Consider the following 14,492-nt stretch of genomic DNA (forward strand, 5'->3'; position numbering starts at 1 on the left):
TTACTAAATTACTCACGATAAACGTTCACAAAATACATAAAATAATTTTAAGATTTATAGATACAGAACTCCTTTATGCAATCGCGGTGTCCGATTTTAAAATAGCTTTTCGGTGAAAGCACATTTTGCAATATTCTGAGTAGATAGCCCAGCCATCATGGCTAGCTATTTTGACACCCACCAAGTTTGGCACTCACCAATCTCAGATTTACTATAAGAAAAATTGGATTACCTTTGCTGTTCTTCGTCAGAATGCACTCCCAGGACTTCTACTTCAACACCCAATGTTGTTTTGGTTCCAAATAATCCATAGTTATATCCAAATAGCTGCGTTTTGTTCTTGCGTTCAAGACACTATCCGAAGGGTGACGCGCCGGCGCATATCGTGACAAAAAAATTCAAAATATTCCATTACCGTACTTCGAAGCATGTCAAACGCTGTTTAAAATCAATTTTTATGCGATTTCTCATAGAGTAGCGATAATATTCCAACCGGGAGACGTTGTATCCGTTCAAAATAGAAAATGGAGTTTTAACATGCACGCGCGCCCCAGTGTCATTGTTCTCAGAACGACCACTTCCCAAAACCCCTACTGTTTTCCGCCCAGGGACCGCAGAGTTATCATTCCACGTTCTGGCGCCTTCTGGGAGCCTATGGGAGCCTTAGAAAATGTCACATTACAGCAGAGATCCTCTATTTTCAATAAAGAGGCTATAGAAGGCCAAGAATTGGTCAGACAGGGCACTTCCCATATAGAATCTTCTCAGGTTTTGGCCTGCCATATGAGTTCTGTTATACTCACAGACACCATTCAAACAGTTTTAGAAACTTGAGGGTGTTTTCTATCCAAATCAAATAATTATATGCATATTCTACTTTCTGGGCAGGAGTAATAACCAGATTAAATCGGGTACGTTTTTTATCCGGCCGTGAAAATACTGCCCCCTATCCTAAACAGGTTAAAGGGTAGAGCTGCCGCTTTCAAGGTGCGGGACTCTAACGCGGAAGCTTACAAGAAATCCTGCTATGCCCTGCGACGAACCATCAAACAGGCAAAGTGTCAATACAGGGCTAAGATTGAATCATACTACACCGGCTCCGACACTCGTCTTATGTGGCAGGGCTTGAAAACTATTACAGACTACAAAGCGAAGCACAGCCGCGAGCTACCCAGTGACACGAGCCTACCAAACGAGCTAAATCACTTCTATGCTCGCTTCGAGGCAAGCAACATTGAGGCATGCATGAGAGCATCAGCTGTTCCGGACGACTGTGTGATCACGCTCTCCATAGCTGACGTGAGTAAGACCATTAAACAGGTCAACATACACAAGGCTGCGGGGCCAGACGGATTACCAGGACATGTGCTGACCAACTGGAAGGTGTCTTCGCTAACATTTTTAACATGTCCCTGATTAAGTCTGTAATACCAACATGTTTCAAGTAGACCACCATAGTCCCTGTGCCCAAGAACCCATACCGCCCAAACAGATCCACAGATGATGCAATCTCTATTGCACTCCACACTGCCCTTTCCCACCTGGACAAAAGGAACACTTATGTGAGAATGCTATTCATTGACTACAGCTCAGCGTTCAACACCATAGTACCCTCAAAGCTCATCAGTAAGCTAAGGATCCTGGGTCTAAACACTTCCCTCTGCAACTGGATCCTGGACTTCCGGACGGGCCGCCCCCAGGTGGTGAGGGTAGGTAGCAACACATTGCCACGCTGATCCTCAACACTGGAGCTCCCCAGGGGTGCGTGCTCAGTCCCCTCCTGTACTCCCTGTTCATCCATGACTGCATGGCCAGACATGACTCCAACACCATCATTAAGTTTGCAGGCGACACAACAGTGCTAGGCCTGATCACCGACAACGACGAGACAGCCTATAGGGAGGAAGTCAGAGACCTGGCCGGGTGTTGCCAGAATAACAAACTATCCCTCAACGTAACTAAGATTAAAGAGATTATTGTGGACTACTGGAAAAGGAGGACCGAGCACGCCCCCATTCTCATCAACGGGGCTGTAGTGGAGCAGGTTGAGAGCTTCAAGTTCCTTGGTGTCCACATCAACAACAAACTAGAGTGGTCCAAACGCACCAAGACAGTCATGAAGAGGGCACGACAAAGCTTATTCCCCCTCAGGAAACTAAAAAGATTTGGCATGGGTCCTGAGATCCTCAAAAGGTTCTACAGCTGCAACATCGAGAGCATCCTGACTGGTTGCATCACTGCCTGGTACGGCAATTGCTCAGCCTCTGACCGCAAGGCACTACAGAGGGTAGTGCGTACGGCCCAGTACATCACTGGGGCTAAGCTGCCTGCCATCCAGGACCTCTACACCAGGTGGTGTCAGGCCCTAAAAATTGTCAAAAGACCCCAGCCACAGACTGTTCTCTCTACTGCCGCATGGCAAGCGGTATCGGAGTGCCAAGTCTAGGACAAAAAGGCTTCAACAGTTTTTACCCCCAAGCCATAAGACTCCTCAACAGGTAATCAAATGGCTACCCGGACTATTTGCATTGTGTGCAACCCCAGCCCCTCTTTTTACGCTGCTGCTCTCTCTGTTTATCATATATGCATAGTCACTTTAACTAGAGTGGGGGGGAAAAGTATTTGATCCCCTGCTGATTTTGTACGTTTGCCCACTTACAAAGAAATGATCAGTCTATAATTTTAATGGTAGGTTTATTTGAACAGTGAGATACAGAATAACAACAAAAATATCCAGAAAAACACATGTCAAAAATGTTATAAATTGATTTGCATTTTTAATGAGGGAAGTAAAGGGAGTTGTTACCTGTAAAAAAGACACCAGTCCACAGAAGCAATCAATCAGATTCCAAACTCACCACCATGGCCAAGACCAAAGAGCTCTCCAAGGATGTCAGGGACAAGATTGTAGACCTACACAAGGCTGGAATGGGCTACAAGACCATCGCCAAGCAGCTTGGTGAGAAGGTGACAACATTTGGTGCGATTATTCGCAAATGGAAGAAACACAAAAGAACGGTCAATATCCCTCGGCCTGGGGCTCCATGATGGATCTCACCTCGTGGAGTTGCAAAGATCATGAGAACGGTGAGGAATCAGCCCAGAACTACACGGGAGGATCTTGTCAATGATCTCAAGGCAGCTGGGACCATAGTCAACAAGAAAACAATTGGTAACACACTACGCCGTGAAGGACTGAAATCTTGCAGCGCCCGCAAGGTCCCCCTGCTCAAGAATACATATACATGCCCGTCTGAAGTTTGCCAATGAACATCTGAATGATTCAGAGGACAACTGGTGAAAGTGTTGTGGTCAGATGAGACCAAAATGGAGCTCTTTGACATCAACTCAACTCGCCGTTTTTGGAGTAGGAGGAATGCTGCCTATGACCCCAAGAACACCATCTCCACCGTCAAACATGGAGGTGGAAACATTATGCTTTGGGGTGTTTTTCTGCTAAGGGGACAGGACAACTTCACCGCATCAAAGGGACGATGGACGGGGCCATGTACCGTCAAATCTTGGGTGAGAACCTCCTTCCCTCAGCCAGGGCATTGAAAATGGGTCGTGGATGGGTATTCCAGCATGACAATGACCCAAAACACACGGCCAAGGCAACAAAGGAGTGGCTCAAGAAGAAGCACATTAAGGTCCTGGAGTGGCCGAGCCAGTCTCCAGAGCTTAATCCCATAGAAAATCTGTGGAGGGAGCTGAAGGTTCGAGTTGCCAAACGTCAGCCTCGAAACCTTAATGACTTGGAGAAGATCTGCAAAGAGGAGTGGGACAAAATCCCTCCTGAGATGTGTGCAAACCTGGTGGCCAATTACAAGAAACGTCTGACCTCTGTGATTGCCAACAAGGGTTTTGCCACCTAGTACTAGGTCATGTTTTGCAGAGGGATCAAATACTTATTTCCCTCATTAAAATGCAAATCATTTTATAAAATTTTTGACATGTGTTTTTTGTTGTTATTCTGTCTCTCACTGTTCAAATAAACCTACTATTAAAATTATAGACTGATCATTTCTTTGTAAGTGGGCAAACGTACAAAATCAGCAGGGGATCAAATACTTTTTCCCCCCCACTGTATACATTCATGTACATACTACCTCAATTGGGCCGACCAACCAGTACTCCCGCACATTGGCTAACCGGGCTATCTGCATTGTGTCCCACCCACCACCCCCTCTTTTACGCTACTGCTACTCTCTGTTCATCATATATGCATAGTCACTTTAGCCATATCTACATGTACATACTACCTCAAATCAGCCTGACTAACCTGTGTCTGTATGTAGCCTCGCTACTTTTAAAGCCTCGCTACTGTATATAGCCTGTCTTTTTACTGTTGTTTTATTTCTTTACCTACCTATTGTTCACCTAATACCTTTTTTTGCACCATTGGTTAGAGCCTGTAAGTAAGCATTTCACTGTAAGGTCTACACCTGTTGTATTCAGTGCACGTGACAAATAAACTTTGATTAAGAGTGTTAAAGCTCAATTCAACCACAGCTGTTGGCATTGCAGTATTTATTATACACAGTCATACATCAACATAATAGGTGTGTTCAAATACTCATATTAACCGTACTATTTGTGATGGAAATTGAGTATATAGTATGCTTATTGGTCATATTATGAATATAGTTAGTATTCCAAAAGTTCACGGATGTCGTACTAAAATTCGCCAAAATACGAATTATTCAAGCAGTGGACACTATTTCTGTGCATTTAGGGCCCATAATGCAATTCAGAAAATGGGCGTGGCTTCACAACATTTTCAGATTTGAAGAAAATGGCAGAAAATGCTGCCAAAGTCCGATGAAAGCGGATACAAATTCATTGCTTTAACCAATTATGACAAATGTTAAGAAAATGTTGAGCAATGTAAAAAAGTAATGAGTGTGTGCTCTGAAAGCTCCGAGAGCGAAACGCTCTGAATTTACGAACTCCCAGAGTGCACTCTAGCACTCCAGATTGAATTTATGAACATACCCGAAATCGTAAAATGTCTAGCTAGTCATTTGTTATGTTAACAAGCTAGCAAGAGGTTGCATCGCAACAGCATCAACTTCCGGTAGACAGGCGAAGTGCTAGTACGCTCAACTGAAACGATACCATTAGTTTACAGTATACTAAAATGAACTAATAGTATATACTCAGTATGGGTATTCAAACACAGCTAGTGTATTTTCCCCCAGTAATCAAATTATATCCAAAATGGTTTTAGGGGCTGAAAACATTCCATAGAGATCCTTCACAGAGGCGATGCCTCCAGTTTTCCAGGTGCAAAATAGTTGGTACACAAAGTTATTTCATAAACAACATACATTTGGCCCAACTCCTTTCCTTCATTACCACTGGTTTGGAAGGACAAGATAGATAAAAGCAATATGGTTGGAAGTGGACTATCCAATCTTTTCACCAATCACTGATCATGATGGACAGGAGGTGGGGAAAGGAAGCCATTTGAGAGTGCTGGGAGAAAGCCAGTGTTGTGTACTCACAGTGATCTGGTAGGGTACTGTGGCCTCCCTTTGGCTGGGCGACTTGTACAGGGATGCAAGTCTAGGAGAAGGAAACAGAGGTGAGGACAGGGTACTAAACTAACATCTTTAGAACAAAAATAATAATTTACAATGGCCTGTGTCCCATAATGTACCTGCATTCTATACAGAACAAGGCTAGTAATGAACAGCTATTTTTTTTTTATTAGCATGCCCTTGTGTTCTTACATTGATTTGGATATATTTACTGTAACAAAGGGACTTAAAATAAAAAGTGCAAAATGTATTTATTGCACCACGTGTTATTTTCTGCGAAATCCTCTAGAGGGGGCAGAATAAAATAAAATATCAAAACTATACCACGGACGAAAGCGGGGAGAAGGACTGATTTCCCCCATTTTTTGCATTTTTTTTTTTTAAATAGAACATCCCATTCTTGTTTTTAAGTCCACAACAATGCATAAACCACATTTGGGGACCATTTTTTTAGGTCTGGGAAAAATAAAAATGGTGTAGTTATTACTCTTTAATTCACGTGTGCCCCAGCCAGACAGTGGTGTGGCTAGAGGTTTCTGTAGAGCACTTGTGGTGGCGTTTTCAAAACAAATGGGCACCGGATCCTACTCTGATGCGTTCTGCCTACAACAAAATCTCTTGCATAGTTCGTTTTGTTTAGGTATGTTGCATTGAAAGTGGCTAATATTGCATTGGTTCGATCACAATTGCCACAGTAAAAGGGAAACGTTGATAGGTTAAGAGGGAAAACTCTAGAACAGTGGTCACCAATCATGTAGATCTTGGCTTGCATTTTGATTCAAAGTGATCTTGACTCAAAAAAGGTTGGTGACCACCGTTCTAGAGTTTTCCCTGTTAACACTATCAACCTTTCCCTTTATTGTGGCAATTGTGATCGAATCAACGCAATGTTAGCCACTTTCAAGGCAACAAAACAAACTATGCAAGAGATTTTGTTGTAGGCAGAACGCATCGGAGTAGGATTCTATTGCATTGACACGCATTACTCAGCCCGTACTCTACACAGACCGGTGCGGCATAAACAATCAGATGCAGTAGGCCTATATGCAAACAGGTACAGCCTCAGTGTCTACAGTAAACGCACGCTGGAAGTTGGACAGAATTTCCACAATGTTCATGTTTGCGCTCAGCAGACCTGAAATTTGCTGACATTTTTTTTAGGGAACATTGGTCCCAATAACCTGATGGAATTCAGTTAATTCTCACAATATGCTGTTCAGAAAATCAAACGTAGGATCATATGAATTTGGAGCATTCACATTAAAAAAGGCCATTTCTTTCCATTATGGATACATTTAAGAAAAGTGATTCTACATTCTCGGTCTTCACCTTTAACAAAGATGGTGATTTGGAGTTTGTATCATTATGATTACACCTTTTAGTTTTGTTTGGGGCTGATGAAAAAGCAGCCCGTTTGTACAAATGGTTCTGCATTCTATGTTCGTCCTTATGGAGCCTGTGTTTCTTGGAGCGTTGGCCATGTCAATGTGGTTTCTTGCTAGGATATCAAAACAGCTGGAACGTTTGATAGGACAATTTAGGACGTTCAAATTCCAAGAGAGAATAGTTAGTGTTGTCAATGTTTCTCATGTAATTTATCATTTTTAATCTTGATAAGCCCACGTATGTGTAACAAAAAACAGGACCCACAGAGAATCTCATTGGCCGTTCACCTCCCTGGAGCATAATGGCGAGTGGCAGCATGGAGTTTCTTAAGCAGCATTTTTATATATATAAAAATAAAAGTATGATTTTTTTTATAACGTAAAACAAGTAACCATTTGTAGTTTAGCTAGAAGACTTGATGAATTAGGGTGGCTAATAAAGGAAAAAAAGTTAACAGATATGCAAGCCTATATAGTGAAATAGAATCATGTAGCCGTAAATCCATTTATTAGCAATTTAATCCTAGTAAAAATTCCCTGTCTGAAGGACAAGTGGATAAACAGGTTAAGGCATGCACGTTTTTTTTAAGTCTCATGTAATGTAGGCCTACATTGGAGTGTCAGAATAATAGTAGAGAATGTTTCATTTCAGCTTTTATTTCTTTCATCACATTCCCAGTGGGTCAGAAGTTTCCATACACGCAACTAGTATTTGGTAGCATTGCCTTTCAATTGTTTAACTTGGGTCAAACGTTTCAGGTAGCCTTCCACAAGCTTCCCACAATAAGTTGGGTGAATTTTGTCCCATTCCTCCTGACAGAGCTGGTATAACTGAGTCAGGTTTGTAGGATCCTTGCTCGCGCACACTTTTTCAGTTCTGCCCACAGATTTTCTATAGGATTGAGGTCAGGGCTTTGTGATGGCCACTCCAATACCTTGACTTTGTTGTCCTTAAGCCAATTTGCCACAACTTTGGAAGTATGCTTGGGGTCATTGTCCATTTGGAAGACCCATTTGCGACCAAGCTTTAACTTCCTGACTGATGTCTTGAGATGTTGCTTCAATATAACCACATCATTGTCCTTCCTCATTATGCCATCTATTTTGTGAAATAGATATACTCCGATTACAACCTCATTGATGCTTGATGAGCACAGTCCAAAAGGCAAACAAGTACACTTTCTACTCAGAGCCCGACCGATTTATTGGTTCACCAATATAAAAAATATATATTTCAAAACTTGGCCGATATAAGCCTTTTACAGATGCATTTGTATCAGTGTTAAATCCAAACTATCCAGTTATTTAGACCACGTAGAATCAAAACACGACATAAAGTTGCATGCTAGCGCCCCCCAAAAATATATTTATCACGGATTATTACCAAAAAAAATACTTGGATCATAATCGTATCCAGAAAATTGCCCATATCCGTTATGATACTTGTTTTGTCTGACTACTCAGCACTCCCCTGATGACTTGGCACATTCTTTTCACTGGTACCCTTGCGACCATTTCAGAATGTGTCGCACTGCCAAATCAAACAGTAGCAAATGTGACTGTTTTGGGTGTAGTATCAAACCCTGTGTGAGGAGCTCCAGTCTTTCACAAGGGCAAGACACACGTTAACACCTCATTAAGACAGCCATTCATATAGAACATGATGTTAGTCAGCCTGTCTGTCTGTCCATTTCTCATTTAGTGGAGAGAGAGAGGGAGATTGGCAGCACACACTTGCTAACCTTTCAAACAGAGCGAGGCTAAACTACAGGGCACAATGACACACTAAAGAAGAGCCGTGCCGCCGGCAACCAAGAGACCTTGGGCTTTATAGACACTGAGCTTTTCTCCACTGACTGATAGGCAGCAGCAGCCATTGTAGTGAGAAAGCCAGGTGACAAAAGGCAGGCTGGCTCCATCTGCAAAGTGATGCACTTTACCTCCAACTATTGTAAGTGTTTGAGCAGTAGCACACTCAAACACACACTTACGCCAGCCAGGTGGCCTGAAAAGTAAGTGTCCATTGGGTGCTACTGTCCCTTGGTTCCAAGACTGGCATTTCGCTTTGGAAGGGGTGCACAGGACTGCGTTTATGCTTAGATATAAATCTGTCAACATGTCAAAATGAAAACTACATTTATGAGAATGGACTAGCTCTGGACCAAAAACTTCAAACACGAAACAGTCATTTTTTCTGAGCAGGCTGAACTTCACTTATGAAAAACAAACAAATCTGAAGAATGACATTGCCTCCCATTGTTATTCTAGAGTATTTTGGGGAACTTTTGAGCTTTCAGAGAAAAAAAAAAAAGTAGAGCAGCCTCTCTTATGTAAGGCTTGAAAAAAAAAGTTGGACAAACAGAAGAAATCGCTGCACGTAGGGACCAGGGTTTCCATTAGCCGGCAAATGCCGGCTTTTGGCCGATATTTTTATATTAATAAAAATTGCCGGCCAAACTGTCTAGGACCAAAATATTATCCATTGCAAAATAATGCTTTTTATTCATTGATGGTAATACCAGTCAATGTGCGCCAACTTCAAAAAGGCATATACAGTATATTCGGAAGGTATTCTAACCCCTTGACTTTTTCCACATTTTGTTACATTACAGCCTTATTCTAAAATGGATTAAATACATTTTCCCCCATCAATCTACAGTACCAGTCAAAAAAGTTTAGACACCTACTCATTCATGGGGTTTTCTTTATTTGTACTATTTTCTACATTGTAGAATAATAGTGAAGACATCAAAACTATAAAACAACACATATGGATTCATGTAGTAATGAAAAAAGTTAAACAAATCAAAATATATTTTATATTTGAGATTCTTCAAAGTAGCCATCCTTTGCCTTGATGACAGCTTTGCACACGCTTGGCATTCTCTCAGCCAGCTTCCTGGATTGCTTTTCCAACAGTCTTGAAGGAGTTCTCACATGCTGACCACTTGTTGGCTACTTCTCCTTCACTCTGCGGTCCAACTCATCCAAAACCATCTCAATTGGGTTGAGGTCGGGTGATTGTGGAGGCCAGGTCATCTGATGCAGCACCATCACTCTCCTTCCTGTTCAAATAGCCCTTACACAGCCTGGAGGTGTGTTCGGTCATTGTCCTGTTGAAAAACAAATTATAGTCCCACTAAGCCCAAACCAGATGGGATGGCGTATCGCTGCAGAATGCCGTGGTAGCCATTCTGGTTAAGTGTGCCTTGAATTCTAAATAAATCACCAAAATATCACCAGCAAAGCACCCCCACACCTCCTCCTCCATGCTTCACGGTGGGAAGCACACATGCTGAGATCATACGTTCACCTACTCTGCGTCTCACAAAGACACGCCGGTTGGAACCAAAAATCTCCAATTTGGACTCAGACCAAAGGACAGATTTCCACCGGTCTAATGTCCATTGCTCATGTTTCCTGGCCCAAGCAAGTCTCTTCTTATTATTGGTGTTCTTCAGTAGTGGTTTCTTTGCAGCAATTCGACCATGAAGGCCTGATTCACGCAGTCTCCTCTGAACAGTTGATGTTGAGATGTGTCTGTTAGTGTGTGTGTTATATATTAAAAAAAACACTAGTCACGACCCCACGATAGTTCAAATGACAATAATCCAGTAAAACTAAAAAAAGTGATATCATTTGAGCTTTGGAAACAAGTACTTCATAAATGTATGGTGCAGACCTCGTTTCACAGGAGCCTTGCAAAATAAGCTTTCCCTCAATGAACCAGCCTTAACGAATTGTTAATTTACATATAGAATTTGATTGTCCAACATTAGTTTTATATAATTTCTCTCATTTTGTGGCCGCCTAGAGTGGCCTCTTTCCACTGCCGTGGTGCTGAATTGCAGCGGCAATGGGGCGGGCTGGCCCTGGTTTTCGTAGACAGCAGTGTTTTGTTCATGCCAAGGCTAAATTAAATTAGAGAGCCCTAGACAGTATTTCAAAACAGCTGTGTTTTGTTATTCATTAATTAAAATGTTCATACAAATAGCCTATAGGACAGGTCGTTTGCAAATTATATTACACAAATATTATATTTTGAAGTTGTGTTTCATTACTGTGTAGGCAACTTGCTCTTCTAGGCTAAATATATTTTTTTCCCAATGATATTCAGTTATGATTTAAAGCAGGGATGAATATGCAACGGGCAATGTTTTGTTTTCAATAAAACTGGTCATGTGGATATAAGAACGTTGTTCAATATGACTTTACAGGCTAATTTATATTCAGTTAAAATTAATTACAATAATCTACATGCGATTTTGAGCACCGTGGGTGGACGCCCTAATGCGTTACGCACCCAATGCATATGGATGTCCGGTAATTTCTCAAATGTTTGGTAAATGTAAATATTGCCGGTCACGTTGTCCAGTGCCAAATTTTCCTAACAGAAACTCTGGCAGGGACAAATAAATGTGGTAGCATGTAGGCTTCCTTCCAGAGACCATCCTTGTAAAGGGGTGTTAGTACAGTACCTGTGTGTGCCCTCCCAGTGTAGGATGAGTCTCTGTGTAGCAGCGTGACCCCAGCTCTCACCTGCAGATTTACAAGACCACAGACACCCACACAGAGCCATGTTAACCACGTCTAAAATCAGTGACCTAACCCCATGCATCATCAACACGCTCACATTTAACAACAGTTACTTAGCACAGCCACACATGACACTAAGAAATATTTATGAGCCTCAGGTGAAAGCTAATGTTACAGTATGGTAAATGAGTTGGGTTTAAAAATTGGGAGAGGTATATGATTGGCTGAATTGCAAAATGTACTGTAATACTTGGCCCTAACCGTTTTTTTACATCCTTTTCATGTACAGTTTAAGGGGAGGTAGGTATTATTGTTTGTAGCATCTACAGTCAGTGCATCACAACAGTCCTTCTCACCTAAGGCAGGGACAAGCTTCGATTGGCCATTCCAAACCTTTGTAGTCATCTGATTGGTAAGAACGACCTAAACACGAAGGAAATGGAAGTTTCAAGAGTTATATTATTCCAAGTCAGAGTGCACCTATCACTTTTCACAAATTGCCACAACAATTGATTTATTATGATCCCATTAGCCAACGCCAATGACGACAGCTAATCTTACTGGGGTCTGACACATATGAAAAAGACAAGACTTTACAATTGATATACATTTAAAAACATTAACATGTAGTGTGTGTGCATCTAACAGTTACACGTACTGGGGCGGCAGGTAGCCTAGTGGTTAGAGCGTTGGACTAGTAACCGAAAGGTTGCAAGATTGAATCCCCGAGCTGACAAGGAATAAAATCTGTCATTCTGCCCCTGAACAAGGCAGTTAACCCACTGTTCCTAGGCCGTCATTGAAAATAAGAATTTGTCCTTAACTGACTTGCCTAGTTAATTAAATAAAAAGGTTAAAAAAAAATATTAAAAAAACACACAAGTAGGTCACATTGGGGTAGAGGCATTGCACCTTGGTGTTGCCTTATTGGTTTTTTGAAACAAGGTTTGCTGTTCACTTGCACTATATAAAAGATGGTAGTTTCATGCATTCATGGCTCTGTATAATACTGTGCGTTACCTTGAATTTGTTGTGGACCTGGGTACTGTTAAAAGACCCCTGGTGTCATAAGTGTGCGTGTCAGTGCTGTGTGTGAGTTGACTATGAAAACAAATTCGGAATTTCAAACAAAATGTTTCTTATAAAAGAAGAAGTAACGCAGTCCGTCTTTCCTCAACTCTTAACCAAGAGAGACTGGCGTGCATAGTATTAATATTAGCCCTCTGATTACAATGAAGAGCAAGACGTTGTTCTGAGCCAGCTGCAGCCTAACAAGGTCTTTCTTTGCAGCACTTGACCATATGACTAGGCAATAATCAAGATAAGACAAAACTAGAGCATGCAGGACTTGCTTTGTGGAGTGTGGTGTCAAAAAAAGCAGAGTCCTTTATCCCCAAACAGACCTCTCATCCATCTTCATAACCATTGAATCTATATGTTGATGTAAGGTAACAACAAGTAAGTCAGTCTCCTCAACTTGTTCAACAGCCACACCATTCATTACCAGATTCAGCTGAGATCTAGAATGATTTGTACCAAATACAATGCTCTTAGTTTTAGTGATGTTCAGGACCAGTTTATTACTGGCTACCCATTCCAAAACAGATCAACTCTTTGTTAAGGGTTTCAGTGACTTCATTAGCTGATGTGTACATTGTTGAATCATCAGCATACATAGACATGCATGCTTTGTTTAATGCCAATGGCAGGTCATTGGTAAAAATATAAAATATTAGAGGGCCCAGAGAGCTGCCCTGCAGTACACCACACTTTACATGTTTGACATTAGAGAAGCTTCCATTAAAGAAAACCCTTTGAGTTCTATTAGATAGATAGCTCTGAATCCACTATATGGCAGAGGTTGAAAAGCTATAACATGTTCTCAACAACAGGTTATGGTCAATAATATCAAAGGCTGCACTGAAATCTAACAGTACAGCTCCCTCAATCTTCTTAGTATCAATTTCTTTCAACCAATCATCAGTAATTTGTGTCAGAGCAGTACATAGAGTGCCCTTCTCTAGAAGCATGCTGAAAGTCTGTTGCTAATTTGTTTACAGAGAAATAGTATTGTATTTGGTCAAACAATTTTTTCCAACAGTTTGCTAAAAGCTGATAGGTCTGCTGCTAGAACCAGTAAAAGGCTGCTTTACCACTCCTGGGTAGCGGAATTACTTTGGCTTCCCTCCAGGCTTGAGGACAAATACTTTACTCTAGGCTCAGATTAAGGATATGACAGATAGCCACTCCTATCTTGCCATCTAAGTTGTCAATGCCAGGAGGTTTGTCATTATTGATCAATAATCATTTTTCCACCTCTCCCACACCAACTTTACAAAATTCAAACTTGCAATGCTTTTCTTTCATTTGGCTCACTGTTCATTGTTGGCATTTTCTACCTAAGTTTTCCCACTTTGCCAATTAAGTCATCATTAAAATAATTGGCAACATTAAATGGTTGTGATGAATAAGCTAATGAGTCTAATGAAGTTTAATTTGTCTTTCTGCCCATAATTTAATTTAAAGTACTCCAAAGTTTTTCCCCATAGTTTTGTATTTCATTGATTTTGGCTTCATAATACAGTTTCTTATTTTTGTAGAGTTTAGTCACATCATTTCTCAATTTCCAGTAAGTCAGCCAATCAGCCAGACTTAGCCCCTTCTTTTGTCCCATCCATTTCAGCCATGCAGTTTTTAATTCCTCATCAATCCAACAGTTCTAAAAGTCAGTTTCTTAACAGGTGCATGTTTATCAATAATTGGAAGAAGCAATTGCATAAATTCCTTAAGTGCAGCGTCTGGATGCTCCTTAATAAATCACATCAGACCAACAAATATTTTATCAACATCATCCACATAAGAGTCACAGCAATATTACAGTATTTAGACCAAGCTTTGGGAACTTTGGCTTTCCTGGATATAGCCACTATATTGTGATCACTGCATCCAAATGGGTACGGATACAGCTTTAGAACAAAGTTATACAGTATTTGTATAAATATGATTAATACATGTGGATGATCTTCTT

At 41.1% G+C, this 14,492-nt stretch overlaps 1 protein-coding gene across 1 annotated transcript in view; it reads right to left on the reverse strand.

Moving 5' to 3' along the window:
• The window catches only part of LOC106603463 (DNA repair protein RAD51 homolog 3), a 32,082-nt gene that overhangs the window by 13,007 nt on the left and 4,583 nt on the right, over nt 1-14,492 (reverse strand). Inside the window, exons 7-9 of the mRNA XM_014197185.3 lie at nt 11,821-11,887; nt 11,407-11,467; nt 5,508-5,568 (exon numbers count right to left, since the gene is read on the reverse strand). Of these exons, the coding sequence (XP_014052660.1) occupies nt 5,508-5,568; nt 11,407-11,467; nt 11,821-11,887 (189 nt within the window). The remainder of the gene's footprint in view (nt 1-5,507; nt 5,569-11,406; nt 11,468-11,820; nt 11,888-14,492) is intronic.

This window comes from Salmo salar, chromosome 04 (genome assembly GCF_965601325.2).
Source record: "Salmo salar chromosome 04, fSalSal1, whole genome shotgun sequence".
NCBI lineage: Eukaryota > Metazoa > Chordata > Actinopteri > Salmoniformes > Salmonidae > Salmo > Salmo salar.